Source organism: Ctenopharyngodon idella, chromosome 13 (genome assembly GCF_019924925.1).
Source record: "Ctenopharyngodon idella isolate HZGC_01 chromosome 13, HZGC01, whole genome shotgun sequence".
NCBI classification, from domain to species: domain Eukaryota; kingdom Metazoa; phylum Chordata; class Actinopteri; order Cypriniformes; family Xenocyprididae; genus Ctenopharyngodon; species Ctenopharyngodon idella.
Window position 1 is genome coordinate 9,332,178 of NC_067232.1, and position 22,517 is coordinate 9,354,694.

General features: G+C 38.1%; 1 protein-coding gene across 6 annotated transcripts in view; it reads right to left on the minus strand.

The window, feature by feature from the left end:
• Positions 1 to 22,517, minus strand: part of kat6b (K(lysine) acetyltransferase 6B) — a 40,553-nt gene that overhangs the window by 8,030 nt on the left and 10,006 nt on the right. For 5 of the 6 annotated variants that reach the window (XM_051916408.1, XM_051916404.1, XM_051916407.1 and 2 more), the window contains exons 3-11: positions 12,029 to 12,137; positions 5,828 to 5,943; positions 5,513 to 5,594; positions 3,851 to 3,983; positions 2,436 to 3,334; positions 1,649 to 1,770; positions 985 to 1,085; positions 700 to 841; positions 119 to 280 (exon numbers count right to left, since the gene is read on the minus strand). In XM_051916408.1, coding sequence (XP_051772368.1) covers positions 119 to 280; positions 700 to 841; positions 985 to 1,085; positions 1,649 to 1,770; positions 2,436 to 3,334; positions 3,851 to 3,983; positions 5,513 to 5,594; positions 5,828 to 5,943; positions 12,029 to 12,137 — 1,866 coding nt within the window. The remainder of the gene's footprint in view (positions 1 to 118; positions 281 to 699; positions 842 to 984; positions 1,086 to 1,648; positions 1,771 to 2,435; positions 3,335 to 3,850; positions 3,984 to 5,512; positions 5,595 to 5,827; positions 5,944 to 12,028; positions 12,138 to 22,517) is intronic. The other variant, XM_051916409.1, reaches the window with a different exon arrangement.

The following is a 22,517-nucleotide window of genomic DNA, read 5'->3' on the forward strand; positions in this document are numbered from 1 at the left end:
CCATACAATAAACTTTGTACAATAAATCTTTAGCAACCCACTAAACAACCCGCTGTTACTCTGAATCCACTGTCATAGGATTAGATATATTCTTAACAATATCTATGTAGGGTAATACCTTTGAAAAGTAGCCAACAAGATGACAACCCTTCTCATCATTCTGTGTTAGAACGTAGAAGAGAAAAGGCTCAACGTCATAATACAGCGTCTTGTGGTCCAGGAAAAGCTTTGCAAGCAAACAAAGGTTTTGGCAGAAAATTTTGCTTATATTTCCATCAACCTAAGCAAAGATGAAAAAAAAAAAAAAAAAAAAAAAAAAAAAAAGGGAAAACATTAGAGTTTCAGATAGGGCATATAAGGACAGTTCCTGCTAGTGGAGCACATGTAAAGATCAGAACTCAGAAACATTCTGCAATGAAAGGTCTTTAACACTTTTGGAGGCCTGCTAGGATTTTGATGCATTTCCTGTTCACTAGACAAACAAGACAGAGTCCTTGAAGAACTGGCTTAATCTGACATGATTAAATCATGCAAGACCAGTTCTCATCCATGATGCTGAGATGTGTCTTTCGACAAGCTTGGCACTTTATAGCCTTTAATCTCTGGACATAACCCATCTTGTCTTAATTGCAAATGCAGATGAGATGAAATTAGGATGCGGATGAAGTTGTGCATGAAGATTTAAAAGCCAGCACTGACCTCAAACACGGAGAGGTTATCCTTCCTGTAGATCTCATTAGCTGGAGGGTGAAACCACCCACATTTCTTTGAATGCCTCTGCAGAATGTCTTGGCTTTTCATGTACTTTAAGCAGAACTCGCAGAGATAAAGCTTCGGTAATCTGAGAAGGTGAGCAGCAATTAATTATAAGAGTAGGGAGTCTAACTCTAAATCACACACTAGTTTAAATTTGCTTAAGACTAGATCTGGCAGACATTTTGAAAGATGCTGTAAAAAATGTTTTGGAATAAATTTCAGACTTACCTTGAGTATTCTGGAGGGTATGGTGAGGAATACCAAGTTTGTATTTCATACTTCCCAAACTCAATCAAAGGAGGAGATTGTCCTTGATCGCCAACAGTTTTCTGGGGGGGGGGAAAGTTAATTTTTATATTACAACCACAATGCTAAAGGTACTTGCTCTGGAGAAAAACAAAACAAAAAACAAACATTTCAACCAGCCTAAGCTTGATTTACTGATCTAAGGAGTTTTAAGCTGGTCTCCTAGTTAGAAAAATGCCCAGCTAATATGGCTCTACAATTGGGGGGCTATATATTATTAAATAAAATGGTAAACAAAAATATTGTAAATTTTACAGTACAACTAGATCATGAGCTGCTCGTGAAAGAACATAGTGCCACGATTCAATTTCGAATGTGTTGCACAGACTGTATTTATTTAAAATCACAGCCTAAGCATATATGGATTATATAATATCAACTAAGCCACATTGTGGCATTCAGTTTTATTTCGATTAATCATGCAGCCCTACCAGCTAAGAACAGATAAGACCAGATATTCTGTCAGGGCAATGCTATGTGGTTGCTAAGATGTTCCTATATGGTGTCTAGGGTGTTTTGGGTGGTCACCTAAAGTATGAGCAATAGAAACAGCGACACTTGCCTATTAAATATAGACTCTTCTCACCTTTGCTGTGATCTCCTTGATGTGTCTGAACAATTTCAGATCCTCTTCAGCCACATGGTCATTGAGTAAAATCATCCTTCCTTCCTGTGGCTCTCTTCTTGAGCATCTCTCGGCATTAAAGGCTGTAGAGAGGTCAGAGAACAGACCTTCAGAATTTGTGTGCAGAATGTAGTACAAAAAAACAAACAAACAAAAAAACTGAAAAGATGCTGACGCTATAAAACCCAAAGCTAATATAAACAAGCACTAACCTTAGACTTAACACAGCATTCAAAATCACAACTGCTAGCATGCAAATCACTAGTGTCATGGAAAGGACAGCTGATAGGAAAGGCTCATATCAACACTGCTGGCCAACACACTAACCTCAAACCTCTAACCACACATCACAGTTTGTTTCTAGGCAACAGTGACCTCTAAACAAATACTCCATTTGTGCAGAGGTTGAGAGGGAACCAAACCAGGAGCAAGGGTCATTTGAAATGCAAACACTTTACATTAAAGTGCTTGTTACTAAAAGGAAAAAGCATTAATAACTTCGGTTTGAGAGGCAGGTGTGAGCAGCATGAGGACGTGAGCAGAGAGCAGTATTCTAAGGCTTTAGTGGCTTCAGAATTAATAAAAAAATATTGAAGAAAAAGGTTAAAAACAAAAATGCAGAGATGCAGTATTAGTTGAAAAACAAAAATCCATGTTTACTGTGCTTCTAAAAATGAGGAAGATGAGTAAAACGGTTTAAGATGAAAAAGCTAGTCAGCCGTTTGGAGGTTCAGGCCCCTGTGCTTACCATGGTTTGGGTCTGGTTTAACTCTTCCGTCTGCCAATCTGCCCTTCCCTGGTGTGTTGTTCTCCCTCTGCGGGGAGGCCTTAAACCTAAACCTGCCTAGCAGCTTGTGCTTTCTCAAGAAAGGAGTTCGTTTGAAATGGAGTGCCGACTTAAATGGTCGGCCCCGCTTGGGTGCCCATCCTGAGGCCGAACCGGACAGGGATGCTAATTTACTACCGAAACCCTTGACAGGCTTTTTTCCTTGAAGCTGCAGGGATGTTTTGGGTGAGGTGGAAACGTCCTGGGTGCGGCGCGCTCGCTTGGGCGGTGCGTAGCTGGGGAGTCCCTTTTGCCGGGACTGTCCCTGAGTGGTAAAGATGTGAGACAGTCCATCAAAGAGTCCCTTCAGCTGGTTGTTGCCTGGGAGGCTACTTAGGGACGGGCCGCTAGACTGGGAGGAGGAGCTGTGGGGGGAGTGGGCGGAGGAAGGAGAGGACGACTGGGTGGGGTTCAGCGAGATGGGGCTGTGTCCTTGCGAAGGGGACGGGGTAAGGAGAACACTAGACGGGGCGTTTAACCTCACACCTGGCGTCGTCACGCTGGCATGGTGTTTCCGATAGCCTCGTTTCCTCTGCCTGTGCTGATTCGAGGAGCCCGACGCCTCACCGCGCAATCGGCGACCCAAGGGCGATGGCGTGAAAAATTTGGAAAGCCCGTCAATGAGACCTTTGGTTTTCTTGTTGATTGGGGGCAACGTAGTGAGGGTGGGTGTGGATGTGAGGGGGTCAGTGAGACTCCTGCCGTCTGTGGTGGGTATAAAGGTGCTTGATGAGGGTGGGGTACAGAAAGTGCTTATGGAACCCCTACCATGCCGTGCTTTTTCAGACAGCTCAACGGATCCTGGACCACCACTGTCAGACCTGTGAAAGCAGATGAAGGTTGCATTTAAAACACGAGCCACAAATGAATGAGAATCTGTGTGCACAATTTTGACTGTGACTAAGCCTGAGCCTTGGTTTGAGAGCCTGATTTCACAGCTTCAACAACACGTTCCACCGTGTCTATCAGTGCTCATCAAGCCTTTAGGAGAGATGTAATCCCTCAAGTGTTGCACATTTAAAAGCTTACTGACCCAGACTCACCCAGTCCGACTGACAGCGTTCTGAGTATGCTTTACAACACGGCCATATGTTAAAAATAGACTTGCAAAGAATGCTCCAGGCTAAAAGTACATTGTAGCAGCCATGCTAATTTTAAACCTTGTGGATGAGAGGGTATGAAAACCTACATATACTCTCAAGGCAAGGTTGTGAAGGACAAAAATCAGAGTAGGCCATCAAAAAGAGCATTAACAGTTTAGGCAACATACTGATGTGAGACCTGTAACCTTAAGCCTGAAGCACAATGAACAAGACAGATGAAATGAGTTATCGTACATTGTTGGATGTGCTAGATTTTTTCTTGGCCTTCCTGGCTTTGCATATCGCCTTTTGATCTGGGCCGCTGTCTTGTGTAGCAACCGTTTTCCCTCCTGCTCCTTTGGCCTGCATACTTGGCAGATCCACATTCCTGGGGGAGGTCCAGGGAAAAAAAAGAGGGAGAGAGGAAGAAACAAAAAGAGAAGCATTTCAAGGATTGTTCATCATGTCTGCAGCAGTGACACTTTTCAAACATGTCTTTGTAGTACTGAGCAGAGATGACCCACTGTGCTTTTCCCTTTATTTCCACTATCTTTAGAAGAAAAGGAATAGAGCAAAGAAAAACAAGATTTCTACGGGTAACAGACCAACAAGGAAACGCTGAATAAATGTCTTTGAAGTTGTGTGGGAAGCTTTTTCTTGACAGGATTTCAGCCTTCTCATCCTCTTTAGAGAGGAAGATAACAAATGAACACAATTTGAATGATTAGATCATTTGTCAAATTTCACATAACTACTTAAATAATTTGCATGTCCTTTGATTTTTTAGTATAGAACTGAAGCCCTCAGATATCTTGAGTGGAATACGCAGCACTGATTTGTGAGATAAGCATCACAGCTACAACAGAGAGCAAGTTCATAGTGGCAGCCAAATAGAATTGTAAACAAAGATACAAAGGCCATGCATTATTAATTTTCTGTATTCCTGTGATCTTGACATGACATAAAAGCATAAATGAAAATACTGACAAATGTTATACTGAGAAAACGACAGAAAAAAAACAATGTATAGCCTCTCTTGATAACTAATTTTCATTACATTTATTTGAGGCCAGTCAATGATTTTAGAAATGTAATTAATTTACAATTGATCACATTTCCTGAAAAAGATAATTCAAAAGATATTACAAAAAAAAAAAAAAAAAAAAATGTCTTAGTCAATCAATATATTGTTTGATTTATTTCCATATCATTGGAATATGTCTATCACTGAACTACAATCCACATGAATATATTTTGCAGTCACATAAATAAGTACTTAAGTCAGTCTGTCTGCGTCTCTCACTTTGATTAATTGTGTTATTTTTGTTATAATTAATCAAACTAAATTAACACGTTAAATTGACACCCTGACATACAGGTTTTAGTTAAAGTATTTTCTTTCACCCATAACAAAACCCAAATGAAATTTGATGGGATTTTTCATGGCAGAATGTCACCTCCCTCCAGCAGTTACAGACATTCAGCACTGAAGGCTCTTGTAAAATTAAGTGAAATGAACCTGTTCTGCTCTATTGAAACACTTTATGATGCTGCTCCCTTTTTATCTTGGCACTTACATGCCCATTTCAGACAAACTGCCATTAACTGAAAAGGACAAGCACAGTCATTTGCAAGCCAGAGGCGAAATCATTAACAATGAGAAAGAGAGAGAGAGAGAGAGAGAGAGAGAGAGAGAGAGAGAGAGAGAGAGAGAGAGAGAGAGAGAGAGAGAGAGAGAGAGAGAGAGAGAGAGAGAGAGAAAGAGAGAGAAAGAGAGAGAACCACTAAATAGTGCAGGACGCAAGGTACATATCATCTTACGATTATGTAACCAGAAGCCTTTGTGTAATGGCACATTTAAACAGCTTCACCTTGAGAATGGAAAAATCCACAGAGGCAAACAAAGGCCTAATGTACCTTTTGGCATTCTGGAGAGCGGTGGGTCACAACACTCCATATGGAAACCCCTGTCACAGGAGTCACAGAAGAGCATCTCATCCTGAATCAACACACACACACACACACACACACACACACACACACACACACACACACACACACACACACACACAGAGAAGCTTGTCAGACACTCCAAAAAATAAGACGCAATATATACTACACAAGTAAACAACATCCTGCAGTAAGTGTCAGAACACAAGCAGCGCTCTGACACTATAAAGGATGTCAGCAGGAACTGGGCCAAGGCCATCAGTGCATTTGAAAAGAACTTACAGCATTCTTCCCCTGAATCTGACAGGAACTGCATGTTTTGCATTCGATGCATTGCCATCGCAGGGCCTTGACATTTGCAGTCAAATCAGTGGAGAACTTCAGGCATGATGGATGGCCTTTGAGGAGAAATGTGGAATAAAACAAACAGGCTTTAGAGAGGGTCTCCAAACATGCTCAATTAAAAGAGCGACATTACCTAATCCTTTAACTTTGGCAGGAAACACAAAAGCCCTTGCTGAAACATTACAGGATAAATGTTAACAGAGACTTAATCAAGCAGAGAGAGAACATCAAAACGAGACAAATGAAAGATTCCCCCGACCGTGGATCAGTTAAATATTTACACGTGGCATCAACAATGCGAAGAGCCATGCGTGAAGACTTTCCAAAATCGATGTGTAAAAGCACTGTATTATCAAACACTTCTGAGCAGCTAATTAAAGATAATTTGTTCTTAACGAGGCAGAAACAGTACGCGGGTACACCATAATGGCAGTCGATCCGTTATAGTCATGTAAAAGCATGCACTCCTGTCCCTGAGGGCTGCGAACCAGCTGCGGTTTACAGTGGGAGCACATTTTCTATACTTTTCATGAACACTTAATGAAAACCACCTCTGCGTTGTTAAGTCAAACTCAGCCATAAAAATGTCACTGGGAGAACAATTCCTTGTGGCATTTCAAAATCACTGTTCAAAACAAATTACGACATAAGAGCAGGTAATTTAACAGGAACATGGCAATTCTGTCTGGAGGAGGAAAAAAATAAATAAATTAGAGTAAAAGAAACAAGCAAGCGAACTTGAAGTGGGGAGAAAAAAAAAAAAAATCTTATAAAGTGCACACCTTTCAGCTTGAATCCATCTGTGATTGTGTAAAACCCTACTGCCAATACTTCTACAGAATAGACAATTTTTACAGTTAAAAAAAATTCACTCTAGCTTTCAAGCATCTTGAGATATTTTACATTTAATAAACATACAGCCCTATGCCAATAATCCCAAACAAGATCACCTTCACTAAGGACACGTATATATACAAGCTTTCATACCACATGGATGTGGATGCTGTCATGGAGACCTGGGAAAGCCCTCATCGGGGTGTATTTATCACCACTAGCTTTCCCTCCTAGCAGGATTTAACACTAGAGGGTTCTACTAGTAGGGGTGTAACAGTACACTTTTCATCCCGGAAATTTTCGGTACGTCTTACTGTTCATACGCACATGTATACGATGAATACAGTATTCTAGCCTAACCACTTTTAACCACCAATAATCGCAATAAGCTCTGTGTTTTGTTACATCCGATAAGAAACAGTGTCATCTTTTAAATTGTGTATTTTATCATGAAATTCAAACAATAAATGCCGTTTTGATGCACTTTGATGTGGAGTGACAGATCTGTATAGGCATTAATAATTTCATTTAAAAACAGTAAACCACCATTTAAAAAAAAAATAAAAAAAATAATTATTAGGTTTAGTTTTCTTCCCCCTGCTGTACCGAACCCGTACCGAACAGTAACTTCAAAACCGAGGTACATGCCAAACCGTCATTTTTGTGTACAGTTACACCCCTATCTACTAGTGTAGTAGTAGTCACAATTTTAAGAGTGAACAACAAAATAATCAAAAAAATAATAATATATATATATATATATATATCTCTCTCTCTCAAGATTTTATAACAGACTAAATATCTGGGCCAAAAACATTAACCGAAAATTAAGCAGATTGGACAACAGAAATTTAGACAAGGAGAAAAAGCAGCGTGCATGTAAAATTATCCAGGTTTAAACATATTTAATGTAAACACTAGCTGATGAAGATGATATCTTGCCGGTATAGTTGATGAGACACACACTGCTCTGACGTGAGATGAGATGCATGCAGACAGACAACAAACAATGCTGCACATCAATCTCACATGACTATGAAAGCATATTATGGTCAAAATCTAAACACCATTGCAAATTCAGTTCAGAATTGCCTTTCCTAATTGTGCATGCATGATGTTTGCAGTTTTCTTTTGAATCTTTAATAAAGTGCATTTCTTGTTCTTAGACTATACACATGCACTTAACCAACATCTCATGTAATATACTGTAGGGACAGATAAGGGATGTCAATGTACATTCCAATAATTGATCGTTGTTTAAAGTAACAATCAATTAATCGATTATTCGTTAACTTAGGGTGGCGCTACTAAGTTATCACGTTACTTAACCACTTGCTCAACCAACACAAAATAGGTGTTGTTTTAAAGCTTAGAAGCATGGCTTTACAATGAATATAGGGAATAGGTGCGACAAAATAACTGCTTTACATGATAATGTGATGTGCAAAATCATTGTATATAACAGACAGACTTGTGTCATATGTCGTTGAAAAGGTCTCCACTAACAAGCATATCTGGTTCAGTTCAGAGAACTATATCAACCATTTGTATGAAAATGTGGCGCCAACGCACGTGAAAACGGTAAACACATGATGCTTTTGCAGTGCACCATGTTTTTGTTTGTAACTTCACAAAACAACGAAACATTAGTAAACCATAGATCACATATCTTTATTTAGAGCAGGTGGTCTCAAACTAGCCCAAACACAACATAAGACAATGTGTAGATCACGGAGTGACATGATATGCTGCTTGGCTAAAGCTATAGGACTTCCAGGATCCGATTGTGTCGTGATCATGACGCAGTGTTTTCTAACGTCATTTGAAAGTTCAACCCATGCAGACTGGATCTTAGGTGTGGTGGGTGGTTATAGTGGGTAGGAATGATGTGTATAGATCAAATCGAAAACTGTTTCACAGCTGGAGCGTGCTTGGATTGGTTTGAATGCTCAGATTGACAGATCTTGATTTAACATGCGCCATAGAACAGGAGAACCCAGCTGAAACAGTGCTTGAAGATCATTATACATCTTATTACTTGTTGTTTGTTCTATGTACTTTTATTGTGCCGTTTACACATGTAAGTAGTTTTTATGTTCAGTAAAAATCACTTGTTTGGAGGGTTTTTTGAACCCTTGGTTAAATATGTTTCGAAATAAACGGCACGCTCGCTTCATTTTTCCTTGCGTGTCTGCTGCACATCAAACTATGCACGCTGCTTAATGGATTAAATTATCAACAATTAATCAATCAATCGTCAATTAATTGTCATCATCCCTAGTACATATGTCCTTCTGTTATTTCGATGGAACTGTGATCCATTTTCCACACAGAAAAAGTAGAGTCTCTTTTTGAAACAGTTATTTAAACAATATTTCTTAAAAGTAGTCTTTGTGTTATTCTAAAGTGACATCAACTGAAGGAAGCTAGTGAGATGACTTTAAAAAAATAAATAAATAGAACTTTAACAGAATTTACAGTTGTTCTAAACAAGTTACAGTGGTTTTGGTTTTCATCCCAGTGGTCCAGGATTTGCAGTTTATGTTTTGGCCAAGAACTTAAATTTTAGTGCATCACTATCTCTGACTCTCTCCCTTCTGGAACTGACTCAATCACATGATTATGAGATATCAACTGACACTCCTGATGGTTGAAATACTTAAGTGAAGTCTATAATTTAATAACTCACAAACTACTTATCCTATCACTCCCACAAATGTGAGCAAATATCCAAAGAAAATCTCTGGTTTGGTTATAGCTAAATGGTTAGTTACGAAGTCTGAGAGTGCGTCTCAATCAGCTCCCTAACTTCTTAGGTTGTGAACCATTAGATTGTTTACACGAATTCATTGATGATTCTATTTCCAGCGACATTACAACATCCTCATTGTACAACATTACTACTGGTATTTATGAACAACAACGGAACTCATATCTTTCTGACATTTTTTAAATGTTTTTTTAAAGTACATTTTGATAATTATGTATTAATTGAGCTGTAAATAAATTATAAATGTTAGCTATATTATGTTCATTATTTGTCTAGATGTATGTTTATGCTGAAATATAATTAAAGCTGCCATACATAACCTGCCGGTGTTCAAAAAAATCCCCTTACCTTAGCCCGATTCATAATGGTAAGCTTGTAATAATGTTTTCTAATTCGTGTGGTACTGGTAGGTTTCCGTGGGAAATTTGTGCATGCCGTCGTTTATCTTTGCGTCATTACATCACGTCTGTTTACATAATGAAGTCCCAGCTAGTAGGCTATATCATGTGAGGATGCTGCAGGTGGCAGATCATTTATAGCCTTTTCTCACATTAGCTGGAATATTTAAACTTATTTTGATAGCGGATTGTATGGTATGACAAATTAACATTAGAGATTAGACTATACAGAAATTGAAATCAGGTAACGCCAATACACACTATATACATGTAGTCACGCAATGCTGATGTTGTTAACATTAACAATTTGAGAACAAAGTATAATAATAATAATAATATGCACGGCTTGATGTGATATGAGCTAAGCAATCGTTAGATTTAACCACCATTGGTAGCGCAATTTATTGTAATGCTTTTTATTCTCAGTTGGTCAGAACAAAAGTGGCAGATTCAGAGCTCCAGACTAACTTTTTTTTTTTTTTTTTTTTTTACTAGGAGCACTGTAGCCCCTTACTGAAAATTTTTAGGAGCACAAGCAGAAAATTTAGGAGCACACCTTAAATCGACCTGCAGCGCATTTATCCACATTTTTCCCTATTTTAACTGTATTATTAACAAATGGTAATAAATAGACTTAACTTACAGAAATTATAATGTGCAGTTTTATTTTAAGTTTGCAAGGCTCCAGATTAACATTTGAGGGCAGCATTATCATTCATAATGTCTAAATAATTCAAAAGCAAAACGATTGAAAATATATATTAGTGGAGTGGAAATGGCAGCCACCTACTGGTTACAATGGTAATTTAATGTCTTTTTTTATTTTTCCTACATGTTGAAACTTTTAGTTTTATAAATGGGGGTAATCTATGAAGGATGAACAAATAATGTTTTGGTCATGACATTAAAAATAACATTTAAAGTTGATAATATTAGAGTTTTGAAGTGCTGGAAAAAGATGTGTGAAGTACTTGAAAGCTATTCCTGCCAAAACTCCATGGTTACAGTTTGTGTTACTACATTAAATTTATGGGGAATGTTGTTCATTTGTGGACTGAAAGCCCTCTATAACAATGTTTCTCCTGGTTTCCACGTCAGTGCTGTTTGATCTTATATCTACGGTTAATAATGGAGAACTCTGCGCCGAATTTGAATGCTTCTCACTACATCTCGCAGTGATGTTATTAATTCTGTGGCTAATTCAAATGCTTTCTTTACTGAATCTCCCAGCGCTGTGCAGTAAACGATGTCGTGTTATCAAGACCAGCTCATGAGTATCTTGCGGCTCGCGCTGCACTGACATTGGCCCAAACTGATAAATGGTCCGTGAAGCACAAATGAGTTGCGCAGTTTCATTCTGCTTTCATTATGTTTGCCATTTGATGTTGGGCAACGTTATGGTGGTTGCGCCAGCTAACAAATTTTGATCGCGACCATTTATTCGCAGTCTGGAGCCCTGCAGATTTGTTACTTTTTTAGATGACATTCTCTGGTGAAAATTCTTATTGTGGTCATACTTCCAAGACTACAATCTGTGATTTTGAAGTACCTGTAAAGTTTCCACCGGTGCAGTGACTGACAGTCACACATTCTCCTCAAAACATGAGATTCATCCGCACTGAGGAGCTGTGCCCGATGCACAACCCACGTAAAGATAATTCTGCAAATAACTGCAATTGTAGGTTTCGAACAGAGAGGGCGACAAAGACAAAACTTACGGACTGCAGCTTTAAGTAATGGTTTGTATTTTTAAAAAACATCAATTGTGTGTCATTACGTGTAGTGAGTTGGTTCACGTAATTTGTTTTGCTCTTCTTAACTTCAGTTAAGGGAACACAGTGAGCATTGATGCTCCCTGGTTTTCACTGTGCATTGTGGGACTTTTTAAGGCGCAAACGTTTTGGTGCGCTGGAAGAATTCTGCAATAGAGACAGGCCTTAAAATGGCCGCCTCCCTGATCAGTACCCTGACTACTAAACTAGGGAGCTGATTGAGAAGCACCCTGAGTCACACATCAACAAATAAAATTCTTAGTTAAATGATAGCTTGCTTTTGGCCATTTGGCACAGACTTTCAGATGATGCACTGTCCATATATAGGCACAGCTCAGTCTGAGAGTTCAAACACTGGTCTTACCGCTGCTCCCACAGTCAGCACAGGACAGCAGCTCCTCTGGCCTCTTGTCTCGATTGGACTCCTTTGTGCCCAAACAGAAGCTGCATATGGGTATGGGGTCAGCACGTGGCTAGAGGAAAAAAAAAAAAAAAAGAGCATGTTTTTAATTGATGTAACTTTTTTAATTTGAATAAAACGACTAACATTCTTTAAATTCCTCTTAGATAAAAACACACGAAGTAGTATGGTTTACAAAGTCTACATATTTGACAAGATAAAACACTAAAGATGTACTCAAGCTAAACCCCCTACACATAATGTGAGCTAGGGCTGTCGCGGTGAAGGAGTTTCTCTTGTGGTGATTTTGAATGGCTCAATATCACGATATGGTCGCCATCTTGTATTTTTTTTTATTTATTTTTTATTTTTTACTATATAAATAAGTTTTAAAATGTGGTCAGCAGACATGAAGACGAAAGAGATTCAAAAACAAAAGGCTTTATTATAAGGCTTTATTAACAATCCAAACACTCAGAATGAATACGCAGGAGAATAACGCAAACCACACAATGCACAAAGCGAGAGCTGACCAAGAACAACTAAAACACAGGGCTATATAAATGGGTAGAACACAGGAAAGTAAGCTAGACATGTGAAACTAATACATAACTATACAAAAAAAAAAAAAAAAAAAAAAAAAAAAAAAAAAAAGGACATAATCAGTAACCAATAAAACAAACTAAACAGAGTGGGGAAACAGGAACTAAAGGAAACAGAAGTGTCAAAATAAGGGTCCACATAAGAGAACATAAACCTGACAATAAGCTTGTTGGGCTACTGTTGCGTGTAGAACTGTTAGTTCCAATTCTCAAATCTGACTGGGCGGGAGGCTTTCTAAAACTCCTGATATCTCAGCGTCTTCTAGACAAGCTGTCAGTCAGTGCAGGTTACACTGTTACACCACTAGGTGGCAGCAAGGGACTGTCGTTGAGTGAGTCATTAAACCATTCATTCAACTAATACATTTAAAATGCTGATGCATTCATTAATGAAACAAGGTATTGAAATTATTTTAACTTTGAGCACCACTTTAGAAGGCTCAACCAATCAGCAACGCATTGCCATGTTAACACTGAAGCTGATGCTTCATTTCATTGAGACCAATGGCATTGATTCACTGACGGCATTCATGAGAAATACTCTTAAAAGTTGACAGGATGCTATGACAAGATTTCGTTTTAATCTTCGGACATGGCAAACTTTTTTTTTTTCTTTTTCCACAAATATATGACTTAACCTGACGAAGGACAGACGCAGGTAAACGCACGCGCTCGGTCGATCTCTCTCTCGCCCCCTCTCTCTCTCTCTCTCTCTCTCTCTCTCTCTCTCTCTGTTAAGGCTTGTTTAGTGCAAATCTACAGAGCCTCTGTACAAATCATTTGTACATGTCTTAAGTAAAAATAATTCTTCGCTCGTTATTATTACTAACATTCAATACACATGCACGAAGTATAAAACAAGAAGAGCATTGCCTTATGAAAAAAGAGAAGAAAGAAGAAAAACATCATAGTTGCGGTGGTTGCTTGTATTTGTCAGTATCGTGGTATTACAATATTGAGACAGCCCTAATGTGAACAGCTTAAGCAGTGCGGTGCCTTAAATCATATTTTATGTACACACACATACCAAGATCCAAGATTTGTAACACAGTACAACTATTATTAAACAAGGCACATGAGTGGCATAGAAAATGAGTACAGATTGGAAGATAAAAGATTTGGCAGGTGTTTTGATTAGCTTTGTTTGAATATCGAGTGTCAAGCTAGACAGGTGGTTACAAACCCAGGGAGTCGGCTAGTTATTAAGCATGTGATTATGGAGGACAGATACACAGTGCCAGATATAAAGCAGCTTCTGGCAGAGGCTGGATACCAACATGAGTCAAAATCAATCTCAGATCACTCTGCCAAACGAAAATGCACATTGTGAAGTACATCCTAGGGATGTCTGACATACTTCAGTACCAAGTACCAATACTAAAATAAAGTCTTTCTGCAGTATTGAGTGCTGTCTGACTGACAGGCGGCTGTTGATTTTGGCATTGCAGTGCAAATGCAACCTAATAGTGGTGACACTGTTAATTACATTGTTAAAATGAAATCAAATCAAATGTAAAATTAAATAATATTAACATCAAAAAGAAAACTAGTCATTGCTCTTAATATCACTTTATTACTTTAAGACTTAAAGATATACTACCGTTCAAAAGTTTGGTGTAAGTAATTTTTTTTTTCTTCTTTTCAGCAAGCATGCATTAAATTGACAATGTGTAAAGACATTTATAATGTTATAAAACATTTCAATGATTTCCGAAGGATCATGTGACGCTTTAAACTGGAGTAATGGCTGCTGAAAATTCAGCTTTGCCATCACAGGAATAATTATATTTTCAAATATATTAAAACAAAGTTATTTTAAATTGCAATATTTCACAATATTACCGTTTTTACTGTACTTTTGATCAAATAAATGCAGCCTATGTGAGCATAATATAGTTAATAGGGATATTGTTTTCTGAAATGTTATTGTGACAACCCTACATTCTGGCACTAAATAGTGCAGTGGTTAGGTATCCAAGATCTCTGGAGATCAGATGCTAACCCAGATGCAGAATCCATGAGACATGATACCACAAACAACAGGAAATTAAATCGAAATGCCTCCTTTGAATTTAGGATACGTACTGCATTTGACAACTGTAAAGATTACATTGTGTAAAAGCCTTCAAAAAGGCAGCAGCCAATACAACCAACATATACATGCAATAAATCTGGTACTTCTGATGAAGGATAAAGGATGCCCAGCAGGATGTGTCCTGAATTGTGCACGTCACCACACACACCGCCTTGCCGTATCACCAAGCGCTGTGATACACAACACTGAGCCTGTGTAAATATTGGCAATGGGATGTTATACAACTGCGAGAGGTGTAGCCAGTGCCCTCTGAACGAGGGTAACGCAAGTTGCTGATGCCAAAAGAAGATTAGAGGGAACCGAACAGGCTCAGTGAATAGCTCTCGAGATAAGACTGTATCTTTCCTCCCACGAAAGCCTGTGGCATGCAGGACTTGTGTAGTGGAGATCAGAAAAAGGTTACATGGAATCTGACGGGAAAGTCTGCCACCACACCCTCACATCTCCAAACAGTTGTGTCTAAATCTCTGCACGGGTTGTATAAGCCCATTCAAGCCCGAGTCCTTAGATTCAGCATCACACGCTCGCAAAAACACACGAGTCTCCCGAGAAGAGAAACCGGTAGAACTTGAGAGTAAACAAGCGAGCAATTCAGCTCGATTCTCTCCCAAAAGGCTTGTCAGCAAGAGACGGAGTGATCTGTTGGGGGATAGTGTATATTAGATGCAGATGGGGCATTAGAAGATGGAGCAAAACTACATCTAGTGGGTATGTTCTCTGTACCATCTCAAGAGAGCCACTCAGGCTGAGCTCCCCGCTGTGCTGTGTTGATAAATATTGAGTGTCTGTTCTGGTGAGAAACCTGTTGAGAGTAATGCCAGACTAATTGTTTTATGCAACAGGCAATCAATCCCTAGCCTATTAATCATTTTGGCAGACCATCAATTTGCAGATGGGTTATTCATAAACATTGCAAGTTTTCATTTAAGTGCCAATTGAAAGGCTCCAATCGATGGCCCCTGAATGATACGCACAGCTCTTCATACAAATGACGAGTTGGTTGGTGCTCAAAAATGAATGTGTGCTCATAGCCTATAAAGGGCTTCTCTCCCCGAGGGCAACATAACCACGATACACAAAAATCCCACCATGCACATAATGCTTGACCTCAATTGCCTCCAAACAATACATCTGTATTCACACACACAGGAGGGGAAAGCACAGGCACCGCTGTCTCATATAAATACAAATAAACCCTCTACTGCAGCTCTACATGCCACATCATTCAATAACATTAGCGCTAAATTGATTTCAATAGCAGAACTCCACTGCCTCTCATTAGATTTTTTTTCTGCACATGAAACACTTATATACTTCATACACATAGTGTGTTCATGTGCAAAAAGAAGATAAAAAAACAGCTACTTGAAAGCCTGGTATGTTTGACATTGAGTTAGATATGATCTGAGTTTAAGCTACTTGATATGTAGGAAAAAAAAAAAATGAGACAAAAATAAACACAGGCAGATTCTCACATGACTTCTTCTAAGCACTCATACAGAATTTCACATCATGTATATGTCTGTGTAGCTAAAATGTCATTATGGCAGTGATTATATGCACTATTTAAGCGTCAAATAAATCTCGCTTGCCAAACCAAACCGTTTATCCATGAGAACTAGTACTACCATCACTTTCTCTCTCCATTATAGCTCAAATTCACAACATACATTCTAAAGGCCTACATTTAACACCTCTGAGAGTGGCAATCATAAACACACGGACAATGGACATTTACTGGACATAACTTAACACAGAGCCGTAACCACCATAGACATTTTGGCTTAATAAAAATAGTAGTAGATCAATATGGGTTTCTCGATGGTAGATACTTGAATTTTTATTTAAATGGATTACGGTTGCACGGTATACTAGTACTGGGAAAATATCGGTATATATTTTATTTAAAATGGTACAATATGATTACGCTCATTTCTTTACTTGATACGCTGCTGTTCTGAAATTCACCGCTAGGTGGCAGTGTGCTGCGCGAAACCGTCAAATGTGACAACATAGAGGAACAAAATGGATAAAGCAGGTGAATCTCACTCAACACACCCAAAAAAAATTATTAAAATAGGCAGAAGTAGTAAAATTTTGAATTACTTTACTTTTAAAACAGGCCTTTCCACACCAGTCTGCACGCTTGCCTCAGGACGCAACCCATTAAACCTTGCCAAGCATCCGTTGCTTGCCCATCCACACTTGTACACGGAGTTAAGAGATCGACAGGTGAGTGCATCATTCAAACTATCTAATTTAGACTTATTTATTTTTTTATATTTAACACTGATCAAAGCACGTACATATTGTTTAAATAACACGAAAGCTCCAGCTCATGCATTTTCTTTTTCAACCGTTTATGTTCACTTAAGACATAACCGACTGTATTTACATAAACCCTCACCAAGATGGGCATTGACAAATGTGTGTGTATTTGACTGCTTAAGCACAATAAGCTGTGAAAAGGAACTCAATTTAGAATGTGCAAGCTCTTTGAGAGGCGGCTTTATGTGCACGCTGTGGTTATGAACACAAAGAAAACAGTCTCTCAAAGAGCATGCGAGTACTACTGAATGATATAAAAAATAAATAAATAAATAAATAATAAATAAATAAAAATATTATTATTATTATTTTTATTAATAATAATAATAATAATAATAATAATAATAATTCGCTTACGTTTAAATTGACAAGGCTTAAAAAGACGTGGGCAAGTGACATTTCCGTCAGCTGTCCCAAACATGAGCGAAAATGTTGTATCGCAGCGCACAGCCTGCTTATAGTGCAATGTCATTTGAAGTCAGAAGCTGTTTGCTAATTTTAAGAGATAGAGAGAGGAGAGATATGGCACTGCTGATTCACTCATGCGGTTTGTGAAATTACGCTTGTTCGAGATGCATCGGCGCTGCGCAGGCCGATTGGCGCTGCGCAGGCAACTGGAGAGCATACGACTCCTTGTGCTTTTGAATACGCCGATCGTTCTGCACAGCGCCGATGCATCTCGAACAAGCCTATAACTTCTTACAAAAAGCTTTCAAATTACTGATGTGATGATCTGTGTTGATTAATTGACTAATAAATGTTTGCGGTAATTTCTCACATTATAAATGCAGAGCCTGTGGGAATGAGTAGAATTATGCGCAATACTTGCGATCCTGAGCTGAAATTCAGACCCTATGTTATAGATTTAATATTGATACTACAGTATTAGATTGTGGTATCTTACCAAAGCCAAAATTGTGGTAATCAAGCCAACCCTAAAATGGATAGTCAACTTAAGAAAACTGTCATCATTTACTCACCCTTCCAAACCTGTATGACTTACTGTCTTCTGTGTAATGTAAAAAGATTTTGAGAATTTTTTCTGTGTTTTTTTTGTCCATACAAATGCAAGTTAATAGGGTCTAGGGTTGGGTATTGAGAACCGGTCCCAAATTTCCAAGAACTGTGGACAAGACGCGCATTTCGATTCCACTTATCAATTGTGCACAAGTATGCATTTTAATGTGATTGTAAACTATTTAAGCACAAGACAACGCAAAAGAGAACTCCATTTAGCATTCACACACACTTCTGTACAGCGCACACATCCAAAGCACTCGCACAAATAGCCGCCTCACAAACTGAGTTCTCTTTCTCGTCTTCTTGCACTTGAACTGACAAATACACACAAAATGATGTCAAAATATACTCGTAAACAGTCGGTTTGTCTTAAGATATAGCAAACAGTTAAGAAAGAAAAAGCATGCGTAACAATATACTGTATTGGATCCGTGCATTTGGTCTTAAAGTGACAGCACCCTAATAAACCTGCTGCCGTCTGTCAATGTTAATCAAAAGAACAAAAGAAAAAGAAAAACTTGTTCAGTTGTATTTATTTGTGCTATTGCTAATATATTTGTTCTTATTTTATTACTGACTGTTTACTTTTCTTTAAGAATTTTTAACATTTATATCTAGTTTTTACTGTGGTATATTTGTTAAAACTATAGGCAAAGGATCCTTGTGTTAATGTTCTTCAGTCTGCTGATTTTTTTGTTCATGGTATTCAGCTGCAAAAGAATGTTTTGCAAAAATACACACAAAAAGTTTGATTTTGACGACTTTTTTTTTTTTTTTTTTTTTTTTTTTACCTTATTGGAATCGAAAACAGGAATCAATAAGAATCGGAATCTAAAATTCAAATGATACCCAACAGGAGTCAGTCATACAGGTCATATAGGGAGTGACATGATGGTGAGTAAATGATGACATTTTTCATTATTAGGTGAACTATTAACCCCCAATTCTTTATAACCCCTCCCCCCCACACCATGCCAATGTGAGCATATGGACTAAGTTTGGAATAGCACACTCCTTTTGTACATTGTTCATAGTATGCAAACTTTCAGGAAGCATAGAATACCTAGGTGTCCTACTAAATTTGCCAACACTTGATTCACAACAAAGCTTAGAGTAGAACACAGTATCCGAGAATGAATTGTAATTGACTATATCTTCCATTTCCAGTGTGCTGGATTGACCAGAAGTTATATCAGTCACAATTTTTAACATGCTTCCTGACTTATTTGATTGACGAGGCTGACATACAAATCTAGTAATGTAGTAATGTTTGTAAAATGTATTCTGAAATAATGAAATAGAGTTTCACTAAAAAAATAGTGTTAAAAAATAAAGCAGCATATAGTTTATACTGCACAGTATTGAATAAGTACTCCATTCTAGACCTAACCATGGTTACATCTTTGACTGAATGTACACAAACCTAGCACCAAAATGAGTGTTTGCTCAAAAATTACACTAGGACACATTCTCGCGTCAGTGTGAGCACAAATATGCGCTGGCTGGTGACTACACCCTGCTGAATATTGTGACAAATGTGTGATCTGGAATGTTTACAAAAGGAAAATTCCACAGATGACAGCATTCCCATCTAAAACGGGCAATAATAGCATGTTACTCTGAGATGGGTCTATTTCATTGAGGAACACGAGTCCTTTTACCTGAAACACTCAGCTCATTAATTAACAATATCCTTCTATTTAAGGCAACATCACAAAAGCAATACCTCAACATGCCTTTCTCAGTTGTTTTGTCCACTAAGTGGAGCTAGCGCACATCCACACCAGACTGATGACAGAACGTTGTGTGTCATGTTTGACTCTGAATTAAAGGCCAGTGAATCCTGACTGCAGCGGCTGCACAGGGAACAAGTGCTACAGGTGCAAGTCTGCAAAAACATTCTGCAAAACATGTGGCTGTGATGACCGCATGGGTGTGTACATGTCTTAATTTGAACAATGCAGAAGTGAAATACTGAGAGGAAGAACATGAGGTTCTCTCTGTGGTTTCAAATGGACGTCAAAAAAACAAAAAAAAAACAAAGTTATTTGTAGTGTGTGATGCTGCAAATCTACTATTCTAACCAGTCTCAGGACTAACGTTTGTTTGTTTAATAAATTTAGTAAATTTAATAAATAAATAAATCTTAGCTTAATAAATAAAAACAAATGACAAATCCAAAAAAAATATATATGAAAGATTTTTTGATTAGAAATAATAAAAAAAACAAATTCTAAAACTATATCTGGCCTCATTTTATGAAACTCAGGACTAATGAGACATTCCAATTCAAACTACAGTGTGCATGATCTCTCATGCTATGAATTAACCCACAAACCAATGGACAATAAATAAATTAAATCATGTGACGTTAGGGTTGTCACTTGTTTTGTACACTTTCAATGAACATCCTTCAACATTTGTTATTCAATAGGCCTTTAACATGATTTGTTGAAGCTACACAACATTGTAAGAGCAGTGCATTGTTTAACCATCAATACATACGGTTTTATAAATGGTGTCACAATACTTATATGAACAAAACAAAATAAATGAAAGTGGAATTAGTGGAAATGAGTAATGATTACACATCCGTGTCTTAGTAGTTCTCATAAGCCTTCTAAGATAAACGCACGTTAAGAGGCACAGGTAACTCTTTGGTCTAGTTAAAAGTTATTTCAATAGCATCTCCATTCATCCACCATGTTCTTACTGGCCCTGAAAAGGTAAGTACACATACTTCGGCATGAGGCCAAAGGTTGTGAAAAACAAGCACAATGAAGTTAACGAATACATGTCACTACTAGGGACATGAAAAACTACATACTTTCAAAATAAAGGAGATGAATATAAAGACATCTATAAGCTAAAGCACTGCTAATTAATGATGAATATATAGCTAACGTTTAAGGCTACACGAGCCATTCCCTGTTCCAATACCGTGAAACAGTAACGATCAGTAAAAATCACTTAGAGCAAAGTAAACATTGGCTTCAACCCACATTAAACGTGACTGCTGTGCCTCTTATCTACATAAGCTTCCTGAGATCTCACCTTGGATACCCACAAGTAGGGGCATATCACTTTTGAATGTTGGCGTGCATGCGGTTATGCCTTGCCCTTATCCTATAACCAGACACTAACTGTAATTGACACGTAAATTGTGTGTCTCCTGGCTCGGTTTGTGAGATCCAATCCAGTGACATGAACATCAGCATCATCTTTCATGTGGTTTGAGACCAAATGGAGTCAGAGAGAGAGAGAGAGAGAAAGAAGTACGATTTTATTTAAGCCTGACGACGTCTCATGCTTCAGCGTGAAAGAGGAATGTAGGGCAGATCTGTTCTAACGCTGACCCGTGACTCGTCCCATTACATTTTCCAACAGCTCTATTAGCTCATCCAGGCCTCTAAAGTCCAGGAACTTAACGAGGATGGCAGAGCTATTACATTACCATTACTTCATTCAGGTCAATCTGCCTGAGGAACAGCAACATGGCACACGCTCAGGTATCTGAGACTCAGGTTAGCTAAGTGACAATTACTCCAGCCCTAATTAAGCCATCTCCACTTCAGGCTGTGTCTGACCCTTACTAATTATGCATATATGTGGTGGCAGTAGCTTAATGCTTAGGGAATTGAGTTGTTAACACAAAGCAAACAGGTTCAATGGCAACAAAAATTGATCCAGGAGCTGTAGAGTTACAGAGATCTCAATCTTTGAAGAAACCACTAAGCCCTAACAGCAAGTAAAAATCTGAACTACTGGCCTTGTGTTGCAGGCAGAGTTCAACTAGGGCCTTAATATGCATCTCTAAAAACATTAGTGAGTATGAGTTTCTTCACATAAGCCACAGGCTCTTTGAGACTGCTGTGCAAACAATAACGCTGATTGAACAGTTAAAAATATACCAGACACATGGAAAGAAAGTGTACTGCTTTGAAAGCAGCATTTAGCAGAAGTCACAGAGGATTGAGATGACATCAACAAACCATACATTGAATTGAACAAATGATCTGAAACTCCAAACTCACACATTCACACCACTAAAGACTTACAACTTTATACAAATGCAGAGCTACCTAATACAGTGACTACCAATAGGATTGAGGACGGTGGAATGATTATAAACATTACTAGCTCGACAACAACTAGGAACACCTAATAGCGGCCAACCAGTGGCAACATGCAGCAAAGTCTTTGGTGGTGTACCACTTGGATACTAATAAGAAATTTGAACCTTTTAACCCAGATCAGCACCAAACATTTGATTAAAAATGTAAATATTTATTGCAGATCTGAATTGAGTTACATGTACATAAAATGTTAATATAAAAAAAAACAACAACAAAAAAAAACAACAACAGCGATTTCTGTTAATAAAAAGTGTCTAATAAAATATAAATGA